Source organism: Leucopleurus acutus, assembly GCF_964270905.1.
Source record: "Leucopleurus acutus genome assembly, chromosome: 1".
Lineage (NCBI taxonomy): Eukaryota > Metazoa > Chordata > Mammalia > Artiodactyla > Delphinidae > Leucopleurus > Leucopleurus acutus.
In genome coordinates, this window is record NC_139142.1 from 150571836 (window position 1) to 150588679 (window position 16844).

Genomic DNA, 16844 nt, shown 5'->3' on the forward strand with positions numbered 1-16844 from the left:
GCTCACCCCACCCATGGAACCGTACAGAAAAAGTCTGCCCCACGAAAACAAATCCCACTGCCAAGAAAGCCAAAAAGCCTTCACTTAATAAACTGAAAGAGAGGGTATGAAGTGTGACTGGTTTTAAACTAGCAATACCACTGTATGAGTTTTCGAAGAATAACTAAGTTTCTTCCTGATTTTTAAACTAAAACATCTAACTAATGATAGTAAAAGACACATTTTGGGATGATATTGTGTTTCGCGCCCTCATTCTCAAGGCATAATATTTAGACGATGCTTGTCCCTTTCAATTAAAAAAGAAAAAACTATGACTTTCTTTAATATGCATCCTGTGTTAAATTGTCCATAGCTGCAAAATGTATATATGTATGTGTATTTGTTTGACATACACATGGGTACTTACACCTGTGTGTATAAACATATACACATACATCCTCATATACACGTGTATTTTATATATATGCTGAGAAAGTTCACATATATATACAATTGCGTATGTATATATGTGTGTGTCTGTGTGTGTGTGTCTGTGTGTGTACAGGTATAAAAACTTGACAGGCAGAGTAATATTTCACTCAGTGTTAAATGAAGTCTTTGAAAAATCAAGTACAGTCACTCAGTTAACATAGTACAGCCAGTAAACTAAGTTGAAAAGAGAAAAAGTGAATGGAAACACGATCCGGGACCATCTGTCTATGGCATTCACATCGGTTAGATCAGGGATTTTAATTTTGAGCTGTGAAGACCTCCTCCGTAGATGGGTCTTCTTGTGCGGGATGCTTCTGTCCCCCATGTGTCGCCCATGCCCTTCCCGAGGCATGCTCTGTTTCCTGTACTGGATTCCTGAGTTGTCAAAGGATATTGCTGAATTCCTGGTATCACCAATGCCACCTGTGACCTCATTCATTTCATTGTGAACCTCTAGCGATGTTAACAGAATATTTCCATGAGCATCCACCTAATTGGAAGAAAACACACATTGTTAGACAGCTAGCATAGCATGCCAATAAACCTAATTTCTACATACAAACCCAGGACAGACTTACGTCATGCAGCCATGTCACATATAGTATGAGAAATTGCACATCTGTCAAAGCCAGCACTCTAGTTTAGTGGAAAGTGTCATTTTGTGGGCTTAACTGCAGGTTAGAGTTTTGATTTCCTTGATTTAAAAATTCTCATGTAGAAAATTAGATAAAATAAGGGGGCCCTTTTCAAATTGAAATTCCACATTATGGGTACAAGTCCTTATTGAAGACAAAATTAAAGTACAAATGTCTTTCAAGATGTTAACAGGTATTATAACCATTTTTCACAACTATACACTGGATAGAAACTATACTCTCCCATTCTTCTTTGGAAGCTGATTTGTCTCCTTTTCTGATGGTACAAAAATATCCAAATTACCATGAAGAAACAAGCGAGTACTGTGATGAATGGACACACCTAATGACCTTGGTGGATTAGATAAAGACCCCCACCCAAATACGATCTCCCCACTCAATTCCGCTCCTGGCAGGAGACCTCCTTTTTAAGAGCTATATTTAAGATAGGCTAAAGTCCTTTCTTACATCGGAGCCAAACTTTAAAATAACATTTTATTCTGTGCTAAATACAGCTTCAGACCTTTCATGATGACGCCAATGGTCCATTTTACTTTTTGGTCTGCCACTAAACTTTCATGGAGCATGCCTGAGGCTAGGCCTTAAGGTAGATGTACAGGAGGTGAGGTTGGGAGAGAAGACTCCCAACGAAGAGTAGGGGCCCGTGCAGATCTCTGAGTGGTGCTTGGACTGCAGGTAGGATGGCCCCAGACACCAAGGTTGTCTAGACACAGGAAGGGCTGCCAACATCCTGGGGCCACTCAGGCTCTGGCACAAAGGCACAAAACAAGACTCAGAGGTGCCCCCCACCCCCCCTTGGTTTGAGAATACCACTCAATTACGCTTGGGGAAGGAAAGGTGTGGTCATCAGGATGTCACCCCTTTCTCCTCAGACCTTTGAGTATGTTATGCAAAAGGGACTTTGCAAACATAATTAAGGTCATGGACCTTAAAATAGAGAGAGTAGCCTAGATTATCCAAGTGGGCCCAATCTAATCACATGAGACCTTAAAAGCAGAGAACTTTCTTCAGCTCGAAGCAGAAGAGAACGTCTGAAAGATGTGGCAGAAATTGAAAGCCAGGAGAATTTGAAGCATGAGGACTGGATTCACCCTTGATTGAGAACTTCAGGGAAGGCCTGAGAAGAAAGGGGCAGCCTCTAGGAGAAAAGATGGGCCCTGGCCAACAGCCAGCAAGGCAATGGGGACCTCAGTCCTACAACCACAAGGAACCATGGTACCCACTGAGCTGGCCCCACTATACCCAGACTTCTGACTGACCCAACTGTGGGATAACATTTGGGTGTTGTTTTAAGTGTTAAGTTTGTGTGGCTGTAATCAAAACTACTACAGGACACAAAAGGGAAGATTTCAGAGGGGTGATGAATTTGAACTGGGCCTCAAGAATGAGTAGAAATTTCTCAGGCAAAAAGCCAGAAAAACATACATACAAAGCCTTGAAGAGTGGCTGAAGTATTTTGAGAAGGGCAAACTAGTGGGACTCAAGTCCTGGAGAGAATGGATGCACACGCTCAACTCCTGGCCCATGCTCAGCTGGAGATAGAGGAGGTGACTGTCATTCTCATCCCTGTCAGCATCTACCTATCACCTTATCATTACAGGAAAGAAAACCTGGTGGTGAATGGGAAGCAGATGAAAGTCAAGTCATTAAAGGAATTTCACCTTTACCCTTTAGGTAATGAGAAATAAAAGTGATTTCTAAGTGAAATAGTAACACATTTCTGAAACCCAACTTAAGTGGCAGAATAAAGAATAAAAGATGGATTTGAAGGGAGAAAGTGAAGAGACAGACCCTAGTTGGTGTGCACTGCACTGGTCTCTGTTCCTTGAGGGCAGTCTGGGAGCGAAATGCCAGGAGGTGGTAACTGCTCCCCGCCAGCCACTGAAACCCATCCCAGCATTTCCTCTAGACCACGCAGGACACTCAGCAATGCTTCACCACCACCTGGTCATTTCTGCATCTCTGCAGTTAAGAAGGTGGGAAAGGAGTGGAGAGAGAGTTACTCATCACCCTACTCCCACCCAGCCTCCTGGCCCTTCCCGAGCTCCCTGAAGAAATACTCGCAATGTGGACTCAGGGTGAAGCAGCTGGCCCATGTTAGCTTGGGTTGGGCTCAATGTTCCTGCGTGATGAATGAGAAGGGCCAAGGTGGGATGGACTGTGGTCTACGGTCTCCTGAGAATGGAAGACAGCCCACCTGGGGGTGCCGGGAGACACGAATAGACCAAGATAATACCATTCGTATTAGGGAGAAGGCTTTTCATGGAGACCCATTCTTGGGGAAGGAGCAGAGCACTGCCAAAAGAAAATTAAAGTTTTATTATTTTTTTATTCTAAAATGGAGGTTAAAATTCTAATGGGGCTTGTATCTCAAAAGTACCAGGAATAGTAGACCTTTGTAAGGACTTGTGATCTGTATCTGTTCTTTTCATCGTCTCTCCCTGGAATGATTGGCAGTAAAATCCTTACAACAAAAAAGTCTATTTTCCTGTTTGGGGGATCAGTGAGGCATCCATCCGGTGGTTTGGAGCTGAGTCATGTGGGAGGAGCAGCCCAACAGGTAAATGAAGGTGTGGCTGAAACAGGAGGAGACAGCAAAGGAAAGGCCAGCAAGGAACTGGGCAGTAGCACGTCCTCCGTAGAAACCACCTAGGAACTGGGGGTGTGCTGGGGCCACCGGAAGACATCACCTTCCCTAAGAAGGGGGTGGTCTGGACCTGCTTCGGAAGTTGTGGGCAGTTGGCCCTAAGGCAACAAGGAGGTGAGGGTGATGGGCAGATTAGCTGGCCTTTACTGAAATGCATGGAGGAGTAAGAGAAGGTCCTTGCCCTCAAGGGGTGGAACAGGTGAGAGCTTCAAATAATCAGCAAATGCATTTTAGAAGGTACTGCCTATTGCCCTTAAAGCACATTTTAAAATACATGCCAACAATTCCATCTCTTTTCTAGTTATCAAAAATGCCATAATATGCAAATCTCCTTTTATCAAAATCTAGGGGATTATGATGAATGACTTTGTAGAACAAAATACCAATAAAGGAATGTCTACTATTAAAGAAGGAAAGGAATATTCTGTGGTACGTTTATTAGGTAGAATTTTGATGGTTCTAATGACGCAGAATTTCACCTGGCTTTAAAGGTATGTTTATGTATTTTATACATAGTAGCGTGAAGTAATAACCTATAAGGGAAAAGAATCTGGAAAAGATTCTTATGTATGTATACATTCATATTTGCATGTATAACTGAATCACTGTACAGTATACCTGAAACTTACACGATATTGTAAATCAACTATACGTCAATAAAATTTTTTATAAAAGATATAGTTCTAATTAGAAAAAAAAAAGGTACATTTATGAACCTTCCCCCCCTTCCCACTAGAAGAGTGAGAAAACATGTGGCTTCAGTGGAACCAAACAGATGACAAACACTACTCATTCATGGACACACATTCCCTGAGCACTTACCACATCCAGCCCCAGTGTCCACCTTTTGGTAGATGCAAAGAATGGGATGCTGTCTAGGACAGAAGGCACAGTGGCCACATGAAATGTGACCTGCTATCTATCTCCGAAGCACAGAGCATGTGCCCTGGAGGTTAGAAGAACAGGGACAAGACCACCTGCTTGGAGTGGGGATTGTCAGAGGCAGGATGGGAACAAGTGGTAGACAAAATCAGGAAAACATCATAGAGAAGAGCATCTGGGTTAGGTCTTGAAGGAGGGGGAGATGTGGACAAAAAAGAGAGGGATTCTGGGAAGAGGGAATCAAAGGCAAAGAGATAATAAGGTGTATGGTGATTTCAGGAAGCCCACAGGGAGAGTGAAAAAAACATAAGAAGTAAGGTCAACTGGATGCTGAGTTGATTTTTCAAGATTTAATGACAAATCTGTAAGAATCAGTATCCTGTCTTCCCTTATCACTTGTGGCCAGTTTTGTGCATTTGGAAAAGAACTTCGGAGGGTGGGTCTAAGTCTGCACTCTTGGATTCCAGTGAAGGAAACCCACCCTGAGGGAAGCCGAACCTGATGTTGTCAGTGTTTACAAAGTTGGGGTGCCAGGGTGCTCTGACACCGGTGGCTACCTCAAAGCTGTTTGAGAACCAATATGGTTGCATCGCTCCATTTCAGAGTGGGGTGAACAGCTACAATGGAACAATCATGTCAAAAGGAACTTGAACATATACATGGAATTAATAAGAATTTAGAGTAAATTAGTTTGGCTGCTTTTGACATAGTTTTACATTTGCATAGTTTTCATTTAAACGTGAACCAGTGTGTAGAAAATTTACACTGAAACTACTAGAAGGTATTTTTTTCTGCAAGAATTAAAGGGTTACTAAAATCTTTTAAATCTTAGAAACCAAACATTTTAAACAAATATTTCCAGAAGAGATGCTAATCTTTTCCTATCATCTAGAATTTAAATCTTAAAACAGATGGGATTGTAAAAATGTCCTGTATAGAATGACAGTGATGACTTGTAATTTCTGAAGCATTTCATGAATACTACTTATTTTGAGGAGTTTGTCTCATATCTACTATAATTAGATTCATTGAGTTCAATGTAGTTTTTCTTTCCGCTTCAAAACTTGGACAGGCAGAAACATTCAGAGATGAAAAACATCTCATGTGGAATGTATCCTAGAGGGATTTTCACTTTTTCCATGAATCTGTCACCAGATTGGCACACTGTTGACGTCTCATTCTCTACTAACCTTCAATCTTCAAAATGAGTAAAATACTCTAGTTTCAGGAAAATAAGGAACTACTTATCATGTGAGAAATGAAATCTTGCTCTTTAGTAAGAGGAATGATGTCAAGCCTGCAGCTCTGATTCCTTGGCAAGACTTTCTGCCACTTCATGAAATTCAAATACCATTTGGTCAACTTGCAAAATATCACAAGGCTTGTAACCATAATACATGCATTACAACCAAAGACTAACTCTTGGGTATAGAAACAACTCAGGAACAAACAGAGGTTAAGCACAAATAAATTAAGGTCAGGATTTTCATTGCACCACTGATCTGAGGATAAACTAAGTGACTATGTGAACACTGCCACTAAGTTAAAATAGAGTTCAATCACTAAATTTAAGGAAAATCTACTCATGGTCCGACATTAGGTTCAATAGCGTCATGGTCACGTTGGTGGCCTGCAGAGCCCCTGAGGACACCACCCTGAGATCTCTTACAGGACACAAGCAAAGACAATGACAGTACAAGTCCTTGCTGTCACCCAGTGTCCATCAGTCCAAGAAAAGCTTCAGCCCCCGAGCCTCTTGGCTCCCAACTATGACAGAGGGGCTCCTTGAGGCCATTGCTGGCCATACTGATAAACAATCCCAAGAGATATCACTGAAAATGAATGAGTGAATAACTATAATTACAAAGAACTCTTGAAACTGTTGGCCTGTGCATAGTGCCATTTCTGTTTTGCATTAAATTTTTTATTCTTTACTTTCTTTTAATTCATTCGGATCATGTGATATGAACTTTTGGGAGGTGCATTTCTACTTTAAAATTATCACTAAATTCTTAGGTGTGGTCAGCAACAATATTTTAAAATTGAAGTACAGTTGATTTACAATGTTTCAGTTAGATAGCGAAGTGATTCAGTTTTATATATATATATATACACATATATATGTATATACATACACTCTTTTCCATTATATGTTATTACAAGCTATTGAATATAGTTCCCTGTGCTATACAGGGTCCTGGTGGTTTATCTATTTTACATATATTAGTGTGTATCTGTTAATCCCAAATTCCCAATTTATCCCTCCCCCCACTTTCCCCTTTGGTATCTGTACGTTTCTTTTCTATGTTTGTGAGTCTATTTCTACTTTGGAAATATGATCATTTTATCATCTTTTTTTTTTTTTAGATTCCACATATAAATGATATGATATTTGACTTTAATCTGTTTGATTTACTTCACTTAGTATGATACTCTTGGGTCCATCCATGTTGCTGCAAATGGCATTATTTCATTCTTTTTTATGACTGAGTAATATTGCATTGTATATATGTACCACAACTTTATCCATTCATCTGTCGACAGGCACTTGGGTTGTTTTCATGTTTTGGCCATTGTGAATATAGCTGCTATGAACACTTGGGTGCATGTATCTTTTCGAATTAGAGTTTTCATCTTTTCCAAATATATGCCCAGGAGTGGGATTGCAGAATCATATGGTAACTCTATTTTTGGTTTCTTAAGGAACCTCCATACTGTTCATCATAGTGGCTGTACCAATTTACATTCCCACTAACAGTGTAGCAGGGTTCCCTTTTCTCCACACCCTCTCCAGCATTTGTTGTTTGTAGATTTTTTGATGATGGCCATTCTGACCAGTATGAGGTGATAACTCTTAGTTTTGATTTGTGTTTCTCTAATAATAGTGATGTTGAGCATCTTTTCATGTGCCTGTTTGCCATCTAGTCAGCAACAGCTTTTAATGCTTACCTTTAAGAGCATCAAATATGCATTTAAAACTAGCATACATGCATTTGTATGTCTGAGCTGATGTCTACAATTACGGATTTTTAAAAATATGAACATGCAAAGGCTTTAAGAAAACTGCTGGGAAAACAGATACAAATTTTCAGAAAAGCAAACAGTACAAATGGACTCATGAATTTTCCTCTGCATCTGATTTATAATATATTATTTCTACATTCTGCTTAATTTCGTCTGTGGATTTAGAGATTTGGGGGATTTTGTTTCCTTTTGTTTTAAATTTTAAGCTTCACACTCAAAAAGATATTTCTGTAGCAAAACAATTTAACCTTTCTAAAGAGTGTCATTTAGAAGAAAGGAAATAAAATTTAAATCTGTTTAAATTATGAGGGAATTTGGAAAAACAGCATTGTATGTGTCTGCGTGTCTGTGTAATGGAAGAAATAATGATGTGATGAATTCTAGTTTCCTTGGAAACAGTATTACCAAAGTATACTGTGTATGCATAATAGGATGTGGACTAATTTAGAAACACACCAGTATGGTGCTAAGTATAGTTTCCAGTAAGAAATTCAGGGTCATGTTGCCTGTGGAAGCCTGATTTTATTCACAGATCCTAGTTTCTCTGACCAAGTCTATTTATGTGTTGCTGAAAGGATAGGAGCCATTTACAGCCATTTACCTTCCTTCATTCATGAACATCCAGGGACCTATTCTGGGCCACTGGTGGGCCACAGGCACAGCACTCCTCCAGGGAGCTTCTGCACCCCTGGGAGAGGCTTGGGCCGGCAATGCACCAAGAGCACCAGAAAGAACAAGGAAACCTCACGAGCTTGAGAAATAAGTGTTTAGTAAGAAGAATTTAAAAGTGAAGAAATATAGGAACAAGCCCAGCATGTAAACGGGTGGAGGTATATTTTTGAGGACTTGAAGGGATGCAAGAGGTAAAAGGATAAAGATAAAAATTTTATAGAAACGACAATGTGCTTTCACTAAAATAGTATTTATAATTGCAATAACATATTCCTTTTATTAAAAAAAAAACCGAAATGACATCTAACTGCAAAGTTTGTAATTGGAAGGATGTAAGCGTGAGATGAGGAGGGCTGGAGAGGGACCTGATTGGTGCCCTCTCTCTGGGTTCAGAGCCCATGGGTCCTAGAGCAGCTCCCTGATTGGCCGCTGCTGTCCTGGGCTGCTTGCCTGGCATTTTGCAGAACACAGCCAGCAGGGCTGGGCCAGGGCAGATGCACGAGAGCCCTGGGACAGTGCACTGCTCCTGCCCTGCACTAGGGACCCTGAACCAGGGCAGATGAGAGAGGGGGCTGTCCATACGGTGCAAAGAACAACAGCATGCTGGCTATCACATTTGTAATTTGACCACCGAAGGAAAACTGCAACATTGTTGAAAATGCTTTTGACTGTCAAGTTTGGGCCCCACACCCCAGAGATCCATTCATTCCTATATCTTTCCTTTTCCTTTCACAGGAAACTGGCAAGCTTTTGGCTTCTCCAACTTCTGCACCAATTTTGCTTTTCTATAAAATTCAGTGACTTGCAGACGCCACCTTTCAGGCTACAATCAACAAGCCTGCATCACTCCTACTCAAAGGCCGTGATGCTGCGGGGTCTGCAGGTCTGGGAAAGGCAGAGTGGGGGCGGCCGAGGCCGAGAGGCCTACCCGGTTGCTGTCACCCTTTGAACGGTCATTCTTTGCCTTGGCGGTCTTTTCCGCAAGCTTCTTCTGCCTTTGAGGGCCTCTTCCAAAGAAAATGTAGTTGACAAAGGCATACTCCAGAAGGGCCAGAAACACAAAGACAAAGCAGCCCATGAGGTACATGTCAATGGCTTTGACATAGGGGATTTTGGGCAACGTCTCCCGAAGATGTGTGTTGATGGTCGTCATGGTCAGCACGGTGGTGATCCCTGTAAAATAAATGGGAGCGTGAGAGGCTGCAGGTCCACCGCTCAGTTCCTCACTTTTCACTTTCCTGCTTTATTTTCTCAAACAGTGTGAAGTAGTTGAAAATCACGGTTGAATACTGTTGGGTGATCGAAACACAACAGAATATAGAACACACAGTTTGGGCGGCAGGTCACACCTCAGGCTGGGGAGTTAACATCTCTTCCCTCCCCGCGCCACCTGGGAGGCGCCTCCCACTGCACCTGGCCAGTTGACGGAGGTGGATGGAGAGCGGTTGGGGACAAGGCAGAGGCTGCCCTGCATGAAAGCTGTAAGAAATGAAAATAAACCCGGAATTTATCATAAAACACTAAGTGTCTGGGTGAGAAGCTTCTGGGAAGAAAATGAATCTGGGGAATCTAGGAAGGCCATGTGTGGCCACTAGTGAAGAAAATGATTCTTACCACAAGGCCTTAAAGCAAGGGGAATGAGGCAATGACTTAAAGCTGCTAAGGACGGGAACCAGTCCTTAGCTCAGAGAGGGAATGTTCGAGTGTAGCTCCGGAGAACAGATTACCTCACATAGCAACTTCCCACCCCAGCTAAGAAAGAGGCTAATAAGCTGTGCAGCACATGTTGGCTGTGGGCAAGGGCTAAGATTTTACCCAAAGTATAGGATCTTACCATGCTCTGGGGCAAGTGGCCAGATCTCTGTTGGTATTTTTTTTGTTGTTAAATGTCATTATTTTGTATTCTTTAGATAGTATCAGGTGAAAAATACCATTTTTCCCTAAGGGAGCTCAGTTTAGTCTCTAAAAACATGTAAGGACCATATTTTGTAATTCTCCCATAGCGGTGGGCATGTTCTTAGTGTATAAAGATTCCATATGGGATGATCTGAAGCCACAGAGAGCAGGGGACCCATTGGCTCATGACATGACCAGAGCTGCTGAGTTGAATGAAGCTACATGTGTGGGAATGAACTGCATCACTCACTTCTCAGTGGCACGGGCATTACTGCAGCTGACTTGCTCTCTTTGAGACAGTACTTTTGAAATATTAAGAAGTCTCAAAAAAGTAAGGCAGCTCCAAAGAGCCAACTCTTTTCTACCCATTTGACTGGTACCATGGAATGTGATTACTCATGTGTCTTCCAGGACCCAAAGGAGAGGGTCATTGCCACATGAGGACTTATCTCAAGGAGACTTGCAAGGTGAGAGCTTCAGTCATGGTCCTTCAGCCGTAGTAACCCAGAAAACCAATGATGTCCCCTAGACCAGCAGGTGGTGCAAGCCCAAGAGGCTGACCACCCAGACACATGGTCCCACCAGACCACTTCTCTGACCCCACTGGACCCCCACTCAACTCTCCGGGGAAGGGGCTGGGTTTGTTAAGCGTTTTAGTCTGATGCCCTCTGGACTCCCATCCCATTCTTGGATGAGTGCCAGAGTGTAGGGCTCCCCTCACTAGTGACTACCTGGAGAAGAGGGAAGAGAGCCCAGGCTTCCATCCCACACATGCTGAGCTGCTGTTAGCAGGAGATGAGGGAAGCGAGGAGCAGAGAACCTATTTTCATGTCTGACTGCAAACAAGAGCTGACGATGAATATATGGAAGTCAAAGATGTCAGGATATTTTAAGACTCGCCTTTAACATAAAATTCAGGTGTACCTGGGGACTTTTAAGATTTGAAAATGGCAATGGGATAATTATAATTTACAAGGAAGTGCAAAAACACCATGCAGATGCTACAAAATTAGCTGTTCTCACTATTATTCAAAAATTTTGTAATGTTGTTGCCACAACTTATTTTTTTCTTTCCAGATGGACTTTGGAAAGTGCTCTGCTTTAGTCGTTGCTTTGGCTCTCCAGTTGATTATTCTGAGTGGATGTGTATAACATAGGCCTCAGCAGATGTCCCCAGAAAATGGGCTAAAGTAACACAAAACAGGGACGGCCAGCTCATGTCAACAAGAACTCAGCCTGGCAAAGGCGAGGAAAATGGGCAAGGACGCTGGCTTCAGGCCCATCAGTGCCAGCTCAAGGAGTCCCTTAAGAGTAAGGTTTTGTGGTGAGTGTTCCCTGGCTTTCCAGCTTGGGATCACATGACCTCTTAGCTTGAAAGGCCATGCATTCTCTAATTCTTTGTATCATTTTCCTTCCTATCAAGATAACCGTGGAGAGTGGTTGATGCGGTGGTTCACGGCCTGGATAGTAGAACCACATGGCGCAGGCCAAAAGCCCTGCTCCACCACGTACCAGCAGCAGGACCTGAATGAGCTTGATAGGTCCACAACTGTTGTCTAAATGTGTTGTGAAGTCTAAACACCACGGTGATGGGATAACAGTAACTGGCATTGTTAACACTCGCCAACAACAGATGTTATCATTATCAGCATCACAGAAAAATACATTTTCTGGTAGCCTCCAGTTTCTTGGCAGGAGACCCAGATCCGGCAGCCTCTCTTTGAACTTCTAATCTCTAAAGGGGACCCCATCCAAAGGCAGAATGGGAGACTGAGTGGTGCCTTCTGTGTTCTTCATACATTTACCAAGCTATTGTCTTGCTAACTATTAGCCTCAAATTATTTCTCATTTATATTAAGGAAATATTATGCTTGAAAAACTGCATTTATAAAGAAGGTTGTGAAATAAAAATATAATTTATATCATTTAATCAAAAGATATTTAATTTTTCTTCTTTGTGACCTAAATAATGTGACTTAAATTATTTTAGTGTAAATTTTCACTTTCAGAAGGACCAATACTATTATTCACTGATAAGTGGACTTCAGGATTTTTGAGGATGACCATGTAATTACAACTCCCAACTTTGTAGTCTGGCGGCTTCTAACACTAACAGTTCAACGGATGTGGGGGTCAGACCCTGGGCAGAAGAAGCATAAGATCCTGAAGCACACAGAGCATCTGTGCAGCACAACTGGGTGAAGAACCAGCGTTTCCCTTCTCAGAGGAGACAACCCCTGACAATTCCAGGTCTAACAGTGCCCTGAGCTGGAGGGACATGCCAAGGAGGTCTTCACTGAGCACCCTTCTGTGCAGACCCACACCTCTCAGACCTCATTTAGAAGTGGGGAGAACTCACCACTGTGCAATCATTCAGGATGAAGGCAAACAGCACTCTAAATATTTCAAAGGGTGTAGTTCATGACAAGACACATGAAGTGTGGAGTTCTCCAATCAACATGGAGTTCTCCAATCAAAGCCCCCCAAACCATGGCTATATCCTCTCCAAGAGGCACTGAGCACATTAGCATCTTAAAGGTTCTGAGAGATTCCTTAATAAGAATGGTTAATAATAATTCTTGCTGAGCTTTTAAAAAAATCCATCATTTTTACAATGTAATAGACCAAAGAACCCTTCTGTGTATTGTCTATTGACACTGTAGAAATCACGTGTAGTGGTTAAGGGCCCTGAAGTCAGACAAACTGGATCAAAATCTTTCTTCTGACACTTAATATTATCTGACTTTGCACCAGTTATGTAGCTTCTCTGCACCTCACTCCCTTCTCTGTAAAATGGGAACGATAATCCTGCCTATCATGTTATGGATCCTCTGCACCATGGATCAGGTAACCACTTTCCAATGACCTTGCACAGAACTTAGAACCTGAGTATTTGGTAAGTTTCAGCCTTAATGATTATTGTTGTTGTTGCTGTTATTTAGGGTTCATTACCCGATGATACACTTTTCCTTAACCAATTGGAGTTGCCGTGCTGTCACTTCCCAAGTCCTGCAGGCCCAGGCTCAGAGACCATGTCTTATGCAGAAGCTGGGAGACAAGGAGTGAGAGGACTGGGATCCCACGCTGAGAGCGGGATCTGCTGGACATCAATCTGGCCAAACACTGCAGCCTGGAGATCCCAGCTGCCTTCTCGACCTCCAGGCCTCAGGTCCACCCCAACACTGGCAAATGCCTTCAATTCTGCCTCCCAGACTTCTGATATCCATCAGAACCTGCACACCTCCAGTGGTAACGCCTTAGCCAGTCTGGACAGACCACTCCTCTGTCCCAGCAAAACATGAAGCATGTTCATGTTTTCATGAACATGAAAACATCCCAGAAGCATGATTGAGGTTTATTGTAACAATACTGAGTTGACAAGAAAAAGTGGAGTCTACTTTCATATGCTGTAATGAGGCTATGTTGACTCTAATCCACTCCAGATAGATTATCTATTTAATATTATGGAAGATGATGTTTACAATTTAGGAGCTATAGAATTTGGATCATCCAGAAAATTGAGAAATTTGCATTTTCAGTACACCTCCCTTCTGATGATGCCAGATAATTCTGGTTCTTTGGTACTCATATTTCTCTAATTACCTCAGAAATAACAGTCTCTGAGGCAGATTCCCTGGAAGCTCAGGAAGCTTCAGCTTCTGATCTTCTCTAATACAGGCCTCTTACAGGCTCAGGAGGGGTTCCGGAAATTCTGTATTTATGTATTTTATATTCTTTTCCTTAAAGAGAGCTCCTGAAGTTGTATAAGCTAGCAGCTCCACAAAATTTGGATCTGCCCTAGCAAATTCATTTTAGCTGTGAATTTTCCAGGTGAGAAGAGAAAATAGTTTAACAAAGAGCAATCTAGTAACATAACAAAAAAGGCAAAACCTACAGAAAGGACTGATGTTACAGGGTAACCTCTGCAGGTGGTAAAAAATCCTGAAGGTTTTTTCGAGAGATTTTTCCTTTACCAAGGCCATCAGAAATAGATTAACAGCACTTCTGATTTTTTGATACCTTATTCTGCTCAAAGTGTTTTTACATTCACCTAATACTTTAGAGGTAACTACCTAAGTTTCTTAAGTCACTGTTAAATGTTATTTCATTAGAAAAAAATAAGTCACTGTTAAATGTTATTTCATGAGAAAAGAAATCTAATCTTGAATCAGTGAGAGTCACCTGTCTTTGCGTCTAAACCAGACGTCCACTTACACACATGTACACACATTCTCCTGGAAGCATGATGCTAAGCAACTTATATTCCTGGGAAGAGATGGTAAATAGAAAAAGTAAGAAAGAGGGACAACCAGATCCCTGAATTCTTATGCTTCTCTGCAGGCTTACCAGCAGATGTGTTGTAATTCTTTCCCATCAATTTTGAAAGGTATTATTGATGACTTCACTCCCAGGAATTAAATTCAACCCTACCCAAAGAAGGGATAAACTGGATAATTGCTCTTCAGCTCTAAAAGCTCAGTACTTACCTAAAATGTATTTAAATAATTACTTTGTCCATGCAGTTTCATAATAATTAGTTTAGTAGAAAATAATTTTTCTGAAAATATAAGCCTTCCCTTAATAATTAAAAAGTATTAGAAATCTGGAACATATAATGTATATTGTACATCAGCTAATAATCCAGTTGTCAAGTGACCAATGGCCAGAAGAGATCACTAGAGTTCTTGGGAACCACTCAGAATTTAATATCACATTTTAATGCTCATTAATTTGTGTAATTCCAATTATATGGTATAACATTTGACTGTTTTTCTGACTTAAAAAAGAATGCACACAATTAATCAAGTCTTCTTTCTGGGCCATAGAATAATTTTGAACAGGAGATGTTAATCCTTGCTTTAAAATTAGTGTCAAAAATAGTTTTATTATGCAAATATTCGGCAAGCATATTTTCCCTTTCATAGGCATGAAAATTCACATTTGAGCCTTATAATTAAATTAACACATCAAGAGAATCATGCATGAAATTAGTGTTTCAAGATAAAAAGTGACTATATGGGCAAGACTGGTGTCATGATGTCAAAAAATTGTAGTTGAACTATAGTCTTTGAACTCCCTTAATATTGTAATGATATGGTGACTTTACATTTTAGGTATCATTTAAAACTAGCACATACCAAGGGCAACTCTAGCCGCAGATGCATCATAATTGATCCAGAAGGACACCCATGAGAGAATTGTAATTAGGATAGAGGGCATGTAGGTCTGGAGAATGAAGTATCCAATGTTTCTCTTCAACCGAAAGCTCAGTGAGAGCCGAGGGTAGGCACCTATGGTAAACAGACAGGAGTTACACTGGAGATCAGACACAGCAGACAAAGAGTTTGCTTTGACTTCCAGGGGTCAACAGCATGCATTTGAAAAGTCCAGAACGGAGGGGTGGTCCACAACCATGCAATCTGCCTCTGTGCGCCTAATGGTACCCATCAAGAACTTGGGAGAGGAATGATTTTCAGTCTATGTATGAGGTCATGACGAGGATACTCTTCTAAGGTTAAATACTCAGCTGAGAACTGTCCCTGAGAAAACTTTGGGGGAAGGCTTTAGCTTAGAACACAGAATAGTGCCAAATATCTCATTTAGTTTTCAACTAATGGTCCCCTTCTTCTCCATTGTAGATAGGGGAGATTTGGCTCAAGGCTTTACTGAGCAAAATGGTTTTTATCAGTCATCCCCTGTCAGTCCATCTAGAGCAATAGTGCATAGATGTTTGAGGCACTGACCCTGGAACACCTGGGATAGCTCAGGGACCCCCCACCCGAGAGCTGGAGAGGCACAGAGGGCAGGAGTATACTCTGAGATGCTCTGCTCCAACCACAGGAAAGGCATCAAGGAGAGCTGAGGAGAAGCACCCAGTCTGCTTTCCTGTATTTGAATCCCAGTGCTAACCTCCTGATGTGCACATCCCACTTAGACAGCCTTGAACCCCACCACCACTGCCAGTGCAAAGAAAAAAACCCCACTGCTTATGCCACCTATAGCTATATATTTGCCTTTTCTGTTTGATTTTGTTTTTCTTGGAGCAAGTGTGGCTTCCATTTCCTCCTGTCCATTTCAACAGCCCACTTTATCAGTTTCAAACTTCTCAGCTCTTAATTTTCTGGACTCAATTGAGGTCGCTGGAAGGTCAACCTTCTCTAATCATCAACTTCCTTGCCTCCTCCCCTCCTGCCTTCACTCATGGGTGGTGCTCTGTTCCTGAAATTCTTCCACCCAAAGCTTCAGGAGGCCTCACTTTTCTTGTCTTCCTCCTACTCCAAGCCTGACAGGCTCCTGTTCTCCTCCTGCCTCAAAGTATATGCATTTTACTAACTTTACTCCACATCCCTTTCTGGTTTTGTCCCTATATTCTATACCTTTTCCAGTCTGATTCATTCGTATGACTGTTTGTTCTACGTAGTAGATGAAAGACTTTAACCTCTAGGCTCTTACTTTAGCATCAACCACATTTTCAGCCAAATTATATAAAGGAGAAAAGAAATCGCCTAATGGACCCAGCATTTAAAAGCTGACAATCTGGAAATTTCCTCCAATCTTTTATGTGCCTGTATGTGTATAGTTTCTTTTATATAACT

General features: G+C 41.6%; 1 protein-coding gene across 2 annotated transcripts in view; it reads right to left on the bottom strand.

The window, feature by feature from the left end:
- Positions 1 to 619: 619 nt before the first annotated feature.
- Positions 620 to 16844, bottom strand: part of GABRB3 (gamma-aminobutyric acid type A receptor subunit beta3) — a gene marked incomplete at both ends in the record, with an annotated part of 231486 nt that continues 215261 nt past the window's right edge. For both annotated transcript variants that reach the window (XM_082846279.1, XM_082846280.1), the window contains 3 exons: positions 620 to 961; positions 9281 to 9525; positions 15387 to 15539. In XM_082846279.1, the coding sequence (XP_082702405.1) occupies positions 620 to 961; positions 9281 to 9525; positions 15387 to 15539 (740 nt within the window). The remainder of the gene's footprint in view (positions 962 to 9280; positions 9526 to 15386; positions 15540 to 16844) is intronic.